This window comes from Sander vitreus, chromosome 4 (assembly GCF_031162955.1).
Source record: "Sander vitreus isolate 19-12246 chromosome 4, sanVit1, whole genome shotgun sequence".
Lineage (NCBI taxonomy): Eukaryota > Metazoa > Chordata > Actinopteri > Perciformes > Percidae > Sander > Sander vitreus.
The window spans coordinates 8,954,339-8,968,463 of NC_135858.1; the positions used below are offsets into that span (position 1 = coordinate 8,954,339).

At 42.4% G+C, this 14,125-nt stretch overlaps 1 protein-coding gene across 4 annotated transcripts in view; it reads right to left on the bottom strand.

Annotated features, from left to right (window-relative positions):
* The window catches only part of plxna1b (plexin A1b), a 197,189-nt gene that overhangs the window by 32,712 nt on the left and 150,352 nt on the right, over positions 1-14,125 (bottom strand). For all 4 annotated transcript variants that reach the window (XM_078248071.1, XM_078248069.1, XM_078248070.1 and 1 more), the window contains exons 11-15: positions 11,521-11,617; positions 8,804-8,994; positions 2,922-3,073; positions 311-434; positions 24-160 (exon numbers count right to left, since the gene is read on the bottom strand). In XM_078248071.1, coding sequence (XP_078104197.1) covers positions 24-160; positions 311-434; positions 2,922-3,073; positions 8,804-8,994; positions 11,521-11,617 — 701 coding nt within the window. The remainder of the gene's footprint in view (positions 1-23; positions 161-310; positions 435-2,921; positions 3,074-8,803; positions 8,995-11,520; positions 11,618-14,125) is intronic.

Sequence of the window (14,125 nt, forward strand, 5' to 3'; positions counted from 1 at the left end):
TTTAATAAGTAGAAGTTGTTCACCTCTCGAAGTGGCAGGGGTGAAGTCCTATCTTCACAGATACAGCACTGCCTGCATTGAGATGACTGCCTTCAATGGTGATCCTTGTTCCTCCAGACAGCGGCCCAGTGGAAGGAATGACACGGGTAAAGTATGGAGACTAAGGAGGGACACAGGCAGAGGACAGGTTGATAAATCATTGCTGCTGGGCTTCAACAAAGATGTCAAATACAGTATCAAAAACATCCAAAAAAAGCTTTGTCTTAGCTGTAATTTTATTCAGCTACGCTCTTACAACACACACACTTACCACAAAGGAGAAGGCCTTGGTGGAGACTGCTTTGTAGTCGGGGTGAATGCAATCCCTAACACACACTTCTACCTGAGCCTCCTGCACCCTGTAACCTGTTGCATCATTCAGCCGGCACACAATCCTGAAAAGGGCAACACATGGGCAGGGAGATGAGTTCCATTATTACTGCTCCCAAAACAAATGCATGAATGTCAAGGTTTTCTTTTCAATGTTTGCTTAATAAAGAGACAGCCATTTCAGATAAGACGCTTGGCCGAAAAAGGACCAAGTGAAGGAGAGACAGAGACATGTTCTAATAGTGAAAATCTGCAGTGCTAAGATAGGGCGGAGTATTGTGTGTGTGTGTGTGTGTGTGTGTGTGTGTGTGTGTGTGTGTGTGTGTGTGTGTGTGTGTGTCTGCATTAGTGTTTACTATAGAACCATAAGCCTCGCACTTGGCCCTGGGTGCTGGCTGGCCAAATGAAAATCCACTGGAGAAATGATTGAATGAGGGGAGGAGTGGCAGTGTAGCTCACGCGGAGAACACACACACATACACACACTTACTTCATGTTTCACCCACTGGAGACACACTTGACTGTTAATTAGCCAGAGTGAACGAATGAGACAGAGAGATAGGGCGATAGTGCAGAGGAGAGAGGGAGGCAGAGAAAGAGAGAGTTATAGTGGGAGAGGCTGATTAATTGAACGAGCTCATATCCTACACATCTCCTCTGCTTCCCTCCCTTCCTGAGATGAGTTATTAACTCTCCTGCTTCCATCCTCCCTGCAGGTGGCCATGGCAACTGCGGCGACAATGAATTTCACATTTCGATGCTATGTGTTTCCATTGTTTTTATTTTCCCTTTCATTTATTCCCAGGTCTCCCACTATGACAGGGGCCATCATTAAAATGCTAGACAGCTCTCAGTTAGAAACTGCAGCTTCACTTGCCTCATTACTGCACAGAGTGCAGTGCAGGTGGCTACATTGAGCTGTTACTACGTGGTGAGAAAGACAGAAAGTTCATGGTGCATTTGTAAAGATGACAACATCACAGGTAAATTATACCTCCCTCAATCAAATACCTGAAGTGGAAAGTGTTGGTGAAGAATTAAACATATGTCAAATTGTCACACAGAAGCTACTAATAAGGCAATAAAAAAGGTTATACCGGGTTCTGTTTCTCATCACTACTGGCAATAATTTACTTTTCTCAATGTGGAATTAAATCCATCTAGATAAATATTTAATGAGTGAGGTGAATGACAAGCCTACTAATGCAAGAAGAACCAGAAGTGCTGCATTTTCTTGCAATTTCATTTCACTCTATTCACAAAAACAGGGACTGTGCGAAGCTGTATATGAAGTACAAGTGCTGGCAGAGAGAAAACGGCAGCCAGAGCAAGAACATATGTGTCTACATTTTGCCTAACAGTCAGCACAACTCCTTCTCGCCCCTCTCTGCACCAGCTGACCTTTGACCTGTGCTGTCAATCCCGTAACCCTGTCCTGTCTCCTGTGCTACAGATCTGATAGGGTCACGGGAATGACGAGAGCGACCAGGCCACTAATGGCGCCGTATGGCTAACATCACTTTTAATTAGCATGACAGCCTCACTGCCAGCCGCACCCTCCTCCTCCTCCTCCTGCGGGTGCCATGGCAACAGGCCAATGCCGCGTTACTGGGTTGACAGGGTTAAGTGTAGACACCTTGGTGGTTTTGGATGTAACAGCTAGGACAAAATGAACATTCGAGAAATAAAAAGTTACAACACAGAACCACCTATTACTCTGCGGCTACATGGGCAAATTTAAGAATGGTATGTTCTGTCTGAATACAACGTTGTAAATTATAAAACAAGGCAGACATGTCACTACCATATTTCTAAACCCATTCTGGGGAAAGCTGTCATGGCTGGTGAGAGCTACACAGCATTCTGTTGTCCTGGCTGTCAAATCATCAAAGTCACATTTCTTAGTTTCCTTCTTAGTGAGGGGGCAGAGAGAAAACTAAATCAGCTGGGACTGTACTGCAGAACTCAGCAAATAGAGCATTTGCGTACAAATGACAGCTACATAGTCACAAATAGAATATTGAGGACACCTCCAGCTGTGAAAAGCGTCCCCAATTTTTCCTCATCCTAAATTGTATTTCCTCTGCTTTCAGATGAATTCAACATAAAATAGAGAGTGTGACTCGTCTGGCTTCACTAAAGGCCCAGATCTTTCTGGGTAGCTATAACAGTGCAGTGTCAGCATCATACCGGCTGTTGTTAAGAGTCTTTTTTTTTTCTCATTCTGAATAAACTCTAATTATTGATTCCCATGATATTACTAAAGAAGTTGTTCCACGTAAACTCAGCTACTGCTAGATTTACATGGGCTGCACTTGTACTAAGAATAGCAGTACCAAACACAGCAGGAGCCTGTTTGCAATGGGTAAGTGGTGTTTAACTACTGGAGTTTTTACTGAAACAGAGGCTTGTGAGAGAGTTGCAGTGTTGTGCTTAGCACTTAGTGTCCCATCAATATTGGACATAGACAAGCATAAGAGTGGAGAGCCTCAGAAACAAGGAGCCAGAGAGTTGTGGGAGTGAAGAGATGAAGACAGAGAGTGTCAACGTACTGCTCGGCACTGATGTATTGGTCCTCCTGAGGGTTGCAGGTCACTTTTCCGATGCGGACTCCACTCTGAATGTCTTTGAACTGCAGACCCAGGTTCTCACCCGTGATGGTCAGCATGGTTCCTCCCTGCCTGGGCCCAGTCTCCGGAGACAACTGGTTGGAAGAACAAATTAGAGAGGACATATGTTAGCCACAACAACATATTGGACAATCACTTTTTACCCAAAGCAGTACATCATAGAAGATATATTGTATGTCAGCATGAATGACAGTTTACTTAAGTCATTATGGTCATCTCCCATTCTCAATGAACCAAATACTTGCTACCTCATTAAGTGAGATGAAAAATGACCTTGATCCATTAACTCCACCTCAACTCAGTCAAACATTCACAACCTGCCAACTCGCACACTTAACCTGGACCTACCCATCAAGCCTTCACTTACATCTCTCATTTAACCTTGTGACGATTTATCTACTGAACACAATTACTGCACACAGCGACCTCTGCTCCCTGTCTTTTCACTAGAGGCCTGTGAAAGGTGTGCAGGGGTGCTAATGGCTACCCGAGGCTAGCCCAGTCGCTAATCACAGTCCCATTCATCCAGCCCACGACGCAGACAATGGCCCCTTTGGTAATCAGTCAACACTACCATAATTAGGGCTAAAGCTAATTGGATTAGAACCTGGTGGGGGTCATTTGTCGCAGTGGGGTGGGAGGAGGGTGAAGGGGATGAGACGCTGGCAGTTGGGTGTTGGGGAGTGGGGCTGTGGGTAAGGTCACACTTTGACCTGGCTTGCCATAAAGGGAGGATACAATGGATGATCATTGATTAAGCTCCCATCAGTCCGACATTTCCCCTATATGTAAGTGCGAAGCCCCACGTGAACTGCATTCGAACATGCATCCACCTATGATTTTCTGTAGATAATACAGTAAGAGTCAATAGATAGCACACAACAGTTGGCAAATCCGCTGGCAGCAGAAATTCCAGTGACATTAATTGATTGAAAATTGATGAAAATTCTGCTGTTAGTTTTAACTTTAAAAATAGATTAGAACTCCCTATGAGATTTAAAACTTGTTAAAGAAAAAGAACGACATTTTAGGAAATATGTTATTTTGGTTTCTTGCTGTTACATGAAAAGTTCGATACCATCATGTACAGGTAATATAAAGCTACCGCGAGGAGCTGGTTAACTTGGCCTTCAAGCATGTGTGTAAACATGACTAACTTGACCTAATGTTTACCGCTCAGACATCAGAGAATAAGGTATCAATCTTCTTTTCTACCTCGCGGGAAGAAAGCGAAAATATCCAAACAATATTGAACTATTCTTTTGAGTGTATCTACTTTCTCGCATATAAATTAGATCCACTCTCTCAACCTGCTCTCTACAACTCTTTTTCTCCACCTGGTATCCTGACAATGATCCCCAGTCTAACATCATTATAGAAATGGTGGCGGGTTAGTAAGAGCCACAGGTGTTCAGGACATCACTAACAGAAACACACAATGGGAACAAAGCCCAGTGTCATTCAGGCCAGAACTGAAATGCCACAGTGATATAATTAAGGAGTGTTTTTCATCTTACGCCAGCTAGGCTTCTGATGAACATCCCTCCTCCTTCCGTCACCCTTTCCCTTTTCCTCTCCGGACTTGTGTCTTTTTAATTCACTCTCTGTCTCTTTCTCAATGTGCCTGAATGCGTATATTTTAGCTGGAGACAAAAGAGTGAGTGGCACATAGTAGTGCCCCAGTCAGAATCTTCAGATATGGTAATCAAATCTCTCTTGCTCTATAAGCACTGGCTTATCAAAACACACACAAGTTGTTACATCCACAACTAAACAACGCAAACAAAAAGCCCTTCTTGATAAAAGCCACCAGCCTAAACACTCGCTTTATTCTCTGCTCACTGTCGCGGCGTTCCACACCCATTCAAATTCCCTTTTTTCCATCTTCGTCTCCGACTTGTCCCGTTGTGTCGGAGGCTTTGTGTGAGGACTATTGTGGCCGGCTGAGCAGCAGTGCACAGATAGCATCTGCTAGTTATAGGGAAAGGAGGAGGAAGGGGGGAAGCAGGGGACGCAGAGAGAGATGATATGAACATGGCGTAAGGTTTCTGAAGTTTATCTGTGATGTCAAAGACACTCAAAAATGAAAAGTCACACACAAACCAATGGAGTTAATGAAGTGAGTGATGACAGGGATAATACAGGGAAATGTTACTATGTGAAAAAATTATATGACTGAAGATGTAAATCCTAACAAACATAAAGAACAAAACTGAAGTCAAAATCCCACGGGGGCCAATTATATTACTGCTGCTGAACTTTGAGAGCATGTTTAGATGGTAAGATCATTATAAAAAGTAAATAAGCTCAATTTAGACATGGGAAGGCTAAGAAGGAAAAGTGAAAAGGATCAAGGGGTTGAAAGGGAAAAAAAATGCTTGAAAGTGGGAATGAGGGACAGAGGATACAAGAAAGAAAAGAAAGTGACAAGAAAATAGAGGTAAAGATATCTGGCAAAGGCCAATATTGCAGCTTAACAACGCATCAGGGGAAAATCATTGGACTTTAGCAAGTACACAAGCTGTTAAACTGGACAAAGGCACGCACACTGAAACTATTCTATGCGATGCCAGGTAGATTTCAGTACGCACAAACACAAAAAACACTTTCTCATATACAAAAGATTGCAAAAAGACAAAAAACCACATAGCACAGAAGTGTGCCACATGCTTGAACACTAACAATGCACACGCCCACACATGCACACACAAACACGCTGGTCTGGCCTGTGTTGCTTTAATTGGTTTCTAAGGGCTAGCTGTAATGCTCTTCCTGTCCCCTAGGAGAATGCAGACAGAAGATGATGGATGATGGAGGGCCAGGCAGCATCCAAGGCCAGTACTAGGACACTGCTGCACTACACTGAGAGCCAGACAGTGTGTGTGTGTGTGTGTGTGTGTGTGTGCGCGCGTGCGTGCGTGCGTGTGTGTGTGTGTGTGCGTGCGTGTATGTATATGTGCGTGCGTGTGTGTCACTGTCTGTGAATGTGATTTTGAGGATACCATACAAGCCACGCATTGTAAGTTGTAGCTTATTTTGTTGTGAAATTTTTAACATTTTACATCTGAATGTAGGCTTCTCAGACTTCTCACAATGTTTTTGCCTGTGGTAGGTAGAGTTTTCTGCTTGTGTGAGTGTGTTTGTGGATGCTTTTACACACACACACACACACACACACACACACACACACACACACACACACTGTGTGTTTGCTTGTTTGCTGTTGAAAGGAGAACTAATTAATCTTAGTGCACAATGTCAGTGCACTTTAACAGTCTAATTCTTGGTCTAAAACCAAATCATTTAGAGCCTAAAACATCAATTGCTGTGTTTGGAGAACAGTACCTAGGTGCCAGAGTCATTAGTGGAACGGTACCCAACTGCACACCATTGAACAATGTCGAATGGGCAATAGCACACTTGGAAATGACATCAAATGGGTTCAACGCTTGCTGCTCTGAAAGCTTTGGATAGCTGTGTTTATGTGTATAATATGTCTGTCTGTGTGTGGGCGTGTGTGTGTGTGTGTGTGTTTGTTTGTTTGTTTGCGGTCACACTCTCCAGTGATGTTTCTTTCCCCGTCAAACACACACTCCACTCTCCAGTCCAAATGAAATTAGTGGCTAATCCGCTAGCTAATGGCCACACAGCAGCTAGCATGCAGCAGCCTGAAAAAAGTGGAGTAATATTCAATTTGTGTGGTGGTTGCAATGCTCTTTGGGAGAACTTGAAGATGAAATGGCAGAAGAAAAGGGAGAGATTTTATTTGTCGCCTACGGATGTTCTTTTGGCATTAAATGTCACACTGTAAATGTCAAAGGTGGTGAAGAGAGGTTGGCAGCAGAGCGGCTCGGAGATAACGCCTCCTCCACTGTTTCTCTCTTCCTCTATTCTTCTTTGTCTCTTGCAAGTTCTCAAACCTGCAGTACGTTTCTCCTCCTGCTGTTTTTGAAGCTCTTCTACGCCTGCTTTTTGACTGCCACCAACATCTTGCCCCGAGGCCAGGATTTACCCCTCAATATGCATGCAAGAGCACATGCTTGCACGCACGCACACACGCATTCCCACCCCTTCATACCACCCCCCCCACCCACATCTCTCTCGTACATACAAAACCCAATTGCCTCTGTACGCTTGTTTCAAAGAGATAACAGAAGCGAGCAAGAAGAGAGAGAGAGAGAGCATTAGCGAACAGATTTATCTATGTGCCAGTGCCCCAATTATCCAATATCTACATTACGCATTCAGAGAGACGAACCCGTGTCACACAGTAAATGTACTGAGGGCTCCAGCCGTACAAGTCTGCATCATTGAAATGGGCATGCATTATAAACCATACATATATTTCACACTCATTTAAATATAGAGAAATGGCACTCGTTTGACTGAGATGATGATTCGTCTTATTTGAGATAAAATTTAATTCAAAGGGAAAAAAGATGTGTTAAAAGCTTGAGGAGGACTGATGGAAAGGAAAAGAAGGGAAGAAAGCAGAAGGACAAATGAGAACAAGCAAAAGGGTTGAACGCCAAGACACGTCTCACACAGCGGTGCATGGCTTTCAAACCAGGCTATGCGTGTTCCTGAGAGCGTGCATGTGTGTGTCAATCCCAGTGGTGAGCTGTAGGAATGGTGACCCAGGTCAGTCAGACGAGGACCACCGCCACGGTTACCAGTGGCAACAGATGGTTAGGCCATGGTGTTGAGATGCCTTACCTCCCCCAGACTGTCAAATGCGCTCATAGTGGGACACAATTAGCACACTTCCACGTTTTGTTTCTTTGTCACTCTCCTGCGCACACACACTCCAGACAACCACACTCTGCCTCCTCCTGTGTGTGTGTGTGTGTGTGTGTGTGTGTGTGTGTGTGTGTGTGTGTGTGTGTAGAGCTATCATCTCTAATCATGTCACTGTGTTCAGTCTTGGTGTGTGTGAACTGCCTCCTCCTGGCTGGCCCATCTGTGTTGTGGTTGCAGTCATGATGATGGCTTCTAAGTTGTCTATCCTCCCTGCAGCCTCCCGTCCTACGATGTCCCCTTCACTCGCTCAGGCCAAACAATGACGCAGCACAGGTAGGAATGTCTAATCTCTTCTTTTGGAAAACTTACTTTTACTAATGAGCTGACTTTGGCAATCCTGTGATTTGCGCCAACAGGCATGTCTTCAGTTTCAAAGTTTGCTAAACAAGAGGTAATCACAACCCTGTTACAAAGGGCATATTGTCACTTGAACCCCCTTGGCCCCTGCCCTGAAAAAAAAACCTGACTTGTTTGTTGTTTAGGAGGTCAAGTTGCTGGGCAACGCACACCACATAGCAGCTGAAGTGTCTGCTTTAACTTTAGCAGTGGTAAGAAAAAGAGGTTTTCTTTAACTTGGCTTTAGCAGCTCCATGCAATGTTGATTTTACAGTGGGCTGTTCCTTGACCTCACAGACCTTGGGGTGTTAATGTGTGTGGCAAGGGCATCAGTTAGAATGTTTGACAAAAACTTTATTTATGTAGTGAGCTGACAAATATGTGTGTGTGTATATATATATAAAACACATTTCTGCTCATTTATTTTTACCGTATATTTATACCTTGAATAAAAATGGTAATATAGCTTTGTAAAGTTTAATTTGTTTGTTGTACACTAACTGCTTTAGGGTGTATGTTGTTGCATGTACAACACTTGCACTCAAAGAGATGCAAGTATGTGCTTGCAAGTACATATGTGTAGTTAGGAATGTGTTACCCTGCTGAGCCTCAGGAGCACACTGAGCTGCTATATGGTGTGAGCATGTGTCATTACTATGACGGCTTACCTTGGTGATCTTGGGGTGTGCACAGCGGCTGTTTCCTGTGGTGGCATGCATCCAAGTGTTCTCTGGAGGAGTACACTCCTGCCTCAGGGAGCATTTCTTCTCCTGTACGCACCAGCCACATTCAAACCTGGGGTTTGCCTTCAGACACATCCCACAGCTCTCCCTCATGGCATAGCACTTATACAAGTGGGCTGGTGAGGAGAAGAAAATTAGGTTATAATAAAGTATTATTATATGAGGCTGGGGGGAGAATATAGTTACCTCACCATCAATATAGTTTGTGTTGGATTATTACAGTGCAAGCTAGGCAAGTAAACAAACAACAACCTGAGTGGTAGAACAGTTTGAAAATCAACCAAATACCTTGATTTTAAGTTTCTCAACTTCCACACAAAAATTCCAAAACTTCCACAATGTCACTGAGACTAAGTTGAGTTAAGGCACCATTTCCCAAAGGCCTCAGGAATTGTACAGCGGAATCTATTTTCTCCCTCTCTGCTATTCCATCCCCAAATCCCATTGGTCATGGAGCAGCTTTAAAGCAACCCTGTACCCATTACTGGCTAATAAAATGACTCCGCTCTAATTACATTAACATATCAGTATTTAAGAAAAGTGAGCATCGCTCACACTTCACCAGATGATTATCATGATTGAGAAATACTGGAGGAAGGGGGCTGGCAGTGAAGAGAGATAGACCGAGAGAGGGGGAGACATCTTCGGGCTGTAGGTCGCCTTGTTGGTTGCTCTTCAGGAGATTTACACTTGAGATAACACACAATGCATAGACACTGATGCATGCCGCTGATATTATGCACTGTCAATACTGCTGCATCTAACAGATGCTATTTAGCAACACTTTGTCTCTGGAAGAACTATTGACTGTCAAAGCATTCTATGTTGCCTCTATGAATATAAACACCCCATTATTGTGGATTACAGTTGGATCCCTATGTTCATACACATACGTCCGGTATCAGTCAGAGCCAGCAGCCTGAGATATATGTGAAATTTGAGACTTCAACAGCTTGCTTGGTACATTTAGGCTACATCAATAAATGGAACAAAGTGACTCTGTGGTGTTACCTTACAATACTGACAAAATGGCAGTGATCACAGACTTCAGAGACGCAACCTCTTCTAATCTGAAATACTACAAATAAATCCCTGTTCCTTACTGCATCTTTCACCATCAAATAATAACAAACAGGACCAGACAATGCAGCTCCCTCTGTTGCACAAAACTCCTTGTGCATGTCATCAACAGGCCATATCGAACACAGTGGTAGCTGCAGATGATGTTACTTTGCCTCACAGCATGATAATAATGTTACAGACCCCTGCTGTGCTGTACAGGCCATAATAATTATGGAGACAGCAATATAAAGACTGTCCTACTAGTAATTATATCCAACAGACATGATCTCATTGTCTTCTCCCACAGTGGTGCATTGAGTATGTGCATGCGTTTAATCATTAGACTCATGGTCCTTTGTCTGGAGGGTGAAGCATGATTATACATAAGTGTGCACACTATATAATACTGTTTTAAAAGTGGGTATAAGTTGAAGATTTCTTTTACAATACAAAAATGTTAGAATATGCATTGTGGAGTTGAAAAATTAGTTGCAATGAATAAGCTTTATCAGTTGACTGTTTTTTTTGCACATTTTATACCTAACTAAGGCATTTTGCACCATCTGTGTGTATTCATCCATGAGCCATGCATGCTAAATAAGGACTGAATTATGAGCTCACTGTATTACACCACTACCGGCCTAACAAATAGTTGAAATATATCTATAACAATAACACTCTTTCCAAGGTCATGTAAAGCTCAGTAACAACCGTTCTCTGTTGGTGATTATCATTGACAGAAAATCAATTATTAATCAATGTTCAAATGTGGGGGAAGTAACCTTGAGCTGCTTTCTGAACCAACATTGTGATGGATGAATCTTACCTGGCTTTTTTACTGTCAGTGTAAAATCAGATTTTGAAATGTGCTAAAAAGCTCTGGTTTTCCTAGGTAGATCCCCAACTTTTTTCAACAGATTAAAATGTAATCCTCCATTGCAGAGAGAATGTGTGTGTCTAAATTGATAACTTTAACACAGGTTTATCAGTCATTTGACTCACTTTACTACTGTGACCTGCTACCACTACTTATTTGCTACCTATTAGCAATGACAAGAGTCTTGTGGGGTAAAATCAGAGCCCCACACACACACACACACACACACACACACACACACACACACACACACACACAGTATATAACAGTGTTTGAGCCCTTTACAGACCAAGAATATCTACTGCAAATGGTGGGCTAGCCGAGGGATTTTGGTCACAGTATAAATGATTTACTATGCAGTTAGAGCTGTTTTTTTCAGAGTCACAAAACTACTGTATACATACAGTAAGTTCCAGCAGGTTTCAGATTCTGTTTCTTTGAGATGCTTTATCCGCCATGACTTGACTCGACTGAAGATTAAAAAAAACTGACAGAACTGACAAATCACCACAGGTTTGGAAATGGGATTGATCGTCTATACTGTAATGTCTGTTGTTAAACGTTAGGACACATGAGAGATAAGAATACGTTTATACTGGATGGCACTCTCTACTCCTCCCCAGTCTTTTGTATAGTAATATAATTAGCTCATGCAGATTAATACCTCCTTGAGCCAATAATGTACGACACCACATTAACTCACCTTTGATGTTGTAGGGGTTGTCGATGACAAAGTTTCCGTTCCAAACTACAGACAAATCCACTGGCAGGTCACTGATGTCATTGCCCTCGTAGGTATACTGAAATACAAAACAACAACATCCAGATTAGCATTCATAGTCACATGTCGCTACCTAAATCAACAAATTGTTTATGCCAATAACGTCATTGTGAGACATTCTCAGTCGTTTAATAACATTTTAAATTAGTAAAAGAGAAAAAAATCTGCCAATGCCGAAAGCAAGCTCAGTTCAGCTAGTGGCTGGTAGTAATGTCATACCCTGCAGTACTCACACAGTTGAAGGGCCGTAAAAATGAATGATGAGAGACAGGCTATATTGTGATTTTAACACGCAGCACATCCGTCGCTGCCTGGCAGAGCACAGAGTTGATTAAGAGATTGGAATCCCCATCACTGTATGACTCATTCTATTCCAGTGATGAATGAAAAGCTTAATATATCTCCAACAATAATACTCTCATCTAATTTCATTTTCGCATCCTGAACTAATAAGAGTTTAAATGTAATTGACTCGTTGTCTGCATTATCAGTTTTATGGAATCGCTTTAAATGACACAACAAGCTTCAAACGCAGCGTGATGTGATGGCATGACGACATGTGTGTTAACTGAAGGAGTAACAGAGAAAGAGCTCCTGTGAGACCTCTCTTAACCTCCGAACAAATACATTATCAATGACTGTTATCAAATTAAATACAGCTTTAGAAGTAACATCGCCTCCCCCAATCCCCCATCACCTACGCAAAGTGTACAAAAACACAATCATCTGAAAATACTCATTCATCAAGAACCCCCCCCCACACACACACACGTAGCAGAGACACATTTTGCATTATTAACTACGCCATTCATTAGTTCATTGACACAACATAAAACAGATGCTAGATAGCAAGAGAGTGTGAGCTGCTAAGACTTGAGATAGGCCATGTCAGTCAAAGGTTACCCAGTCCCTCTAACTACCACTGGAATGGTCACTATCTTCGATAGCCTTGGGCTAAGAGATAGCAGGACTATTCTCTTCAAGTGAAGTGGTGATACAATCCCATGTGAAAGCCCCAAGCCTGAGGCTATAAGGCCCTCACAGATTGAATCTAACTACAACTTGGCCACTATGTGATATCACCCACTCCAATGTGATTCTGTGAGATTTATCTGTAATAATAGTGAACTGGAATGTATTTGAGGGGGAAAGCACCAAGAAATGTGTGTAGAGAAGATAAGAAAATGAGAGGACATAGCAATGTCACAATGTGTGAATGGCTGATTAATTCATTCTTCACTTTTTGCGATTGGATGGTTTACATTCAGTGGGCCCTGAGGGCGGAGATGCTGATATCCAAATGAAGGAAGACGTCTCAATATATCTCAGAAGAACTACTCCTTTACTCTTTGAGTTTATTTTAAGGGGAATTTCTCTTTAAAAATGTTTTCAGGCACATTTTGGTGCTCTAATTTATTTAATAGCCATGAACTATTGAAGAGGAAACTTTTACCCCGGAGTAGCTCCACCAGGGAGCTGGCCTGCAGAACACCCAACAAGAAAACTTTTACAGAAAGAGAGCGGGATGGAGAGAGAGAGAGAGAGGGAGAGACAGACAGAGATAGATGGAGTGAGAGAGCAAGGTATACAGCACCACTGCACTATAATTAGATCTTCATAGAGTTGAAACAATTCGATGAATTAAAGGAGAATTACGGTCAATTTCAACACGTAGCTCTGTTGTTTGGAAATTTGGAGTGATAAAACCTGAGAGCTTTTCACTATTTTTGATTGAAAAATAACGTAAAAGATACACTGACTATCAATATAGTTGCCAATTATCCTTCTGTCGCTCATCTAATCAATTAGTCTAATTGTTAAAGAAGAATTCTGGTTGATTTCAACACGTAGCTCTGTTGTTTGGAAATTTGGAGTGCTGTCAGTAGCAAGAAACACAAACAATCGGTGCTGCCTACACTGTGTTATCCTCCTGCTAGCGTTAGCACCCAACAGGCTTAAACAGGACGTGTTTTAAGCCTCTAAACATGCTCGAAATGTCATTACAAGTGACTACCCATGTCCTTCCGAGGGAACATAGCAACTGACTGCAGTAGATGTGACAGAAAGGCATAAAAGTTGTGTTAATCCAGCCAGTGCACATACCTCTGTTTATTTCCTGTTTTCAGGTCAAGTCCACACTAGTCGATTGTCAAACTCATACAATCCAATATTCCAGTCAAATTTGCTGTGTTCCCTCGGAAGAAATCACTGCACATGGGTAGGCACTTCTAATGACATTTCGAGCATGTTTAGAGGCTAAAAACACGTTTAAAACTTGCCCTGTTTAAGCCTGTTGGGTGCTAACGCTAGCAGGGGGATAACTCGGTGTAGGCAGCACCGATTGTGTTTCTTGCTACTGACAGCACTCCACATTTCCAAACAACAGAGCTACATGTTGAAATCGATCGGAATTCTCCTTTAACAATTAGACTAATTGATTAGTTGAGCGACAGAAGGATAATTGGCAACTATATTGATAGTCAATGTATCTTTTACGTTATTTTTCAATCACAAATAGTGATTATCT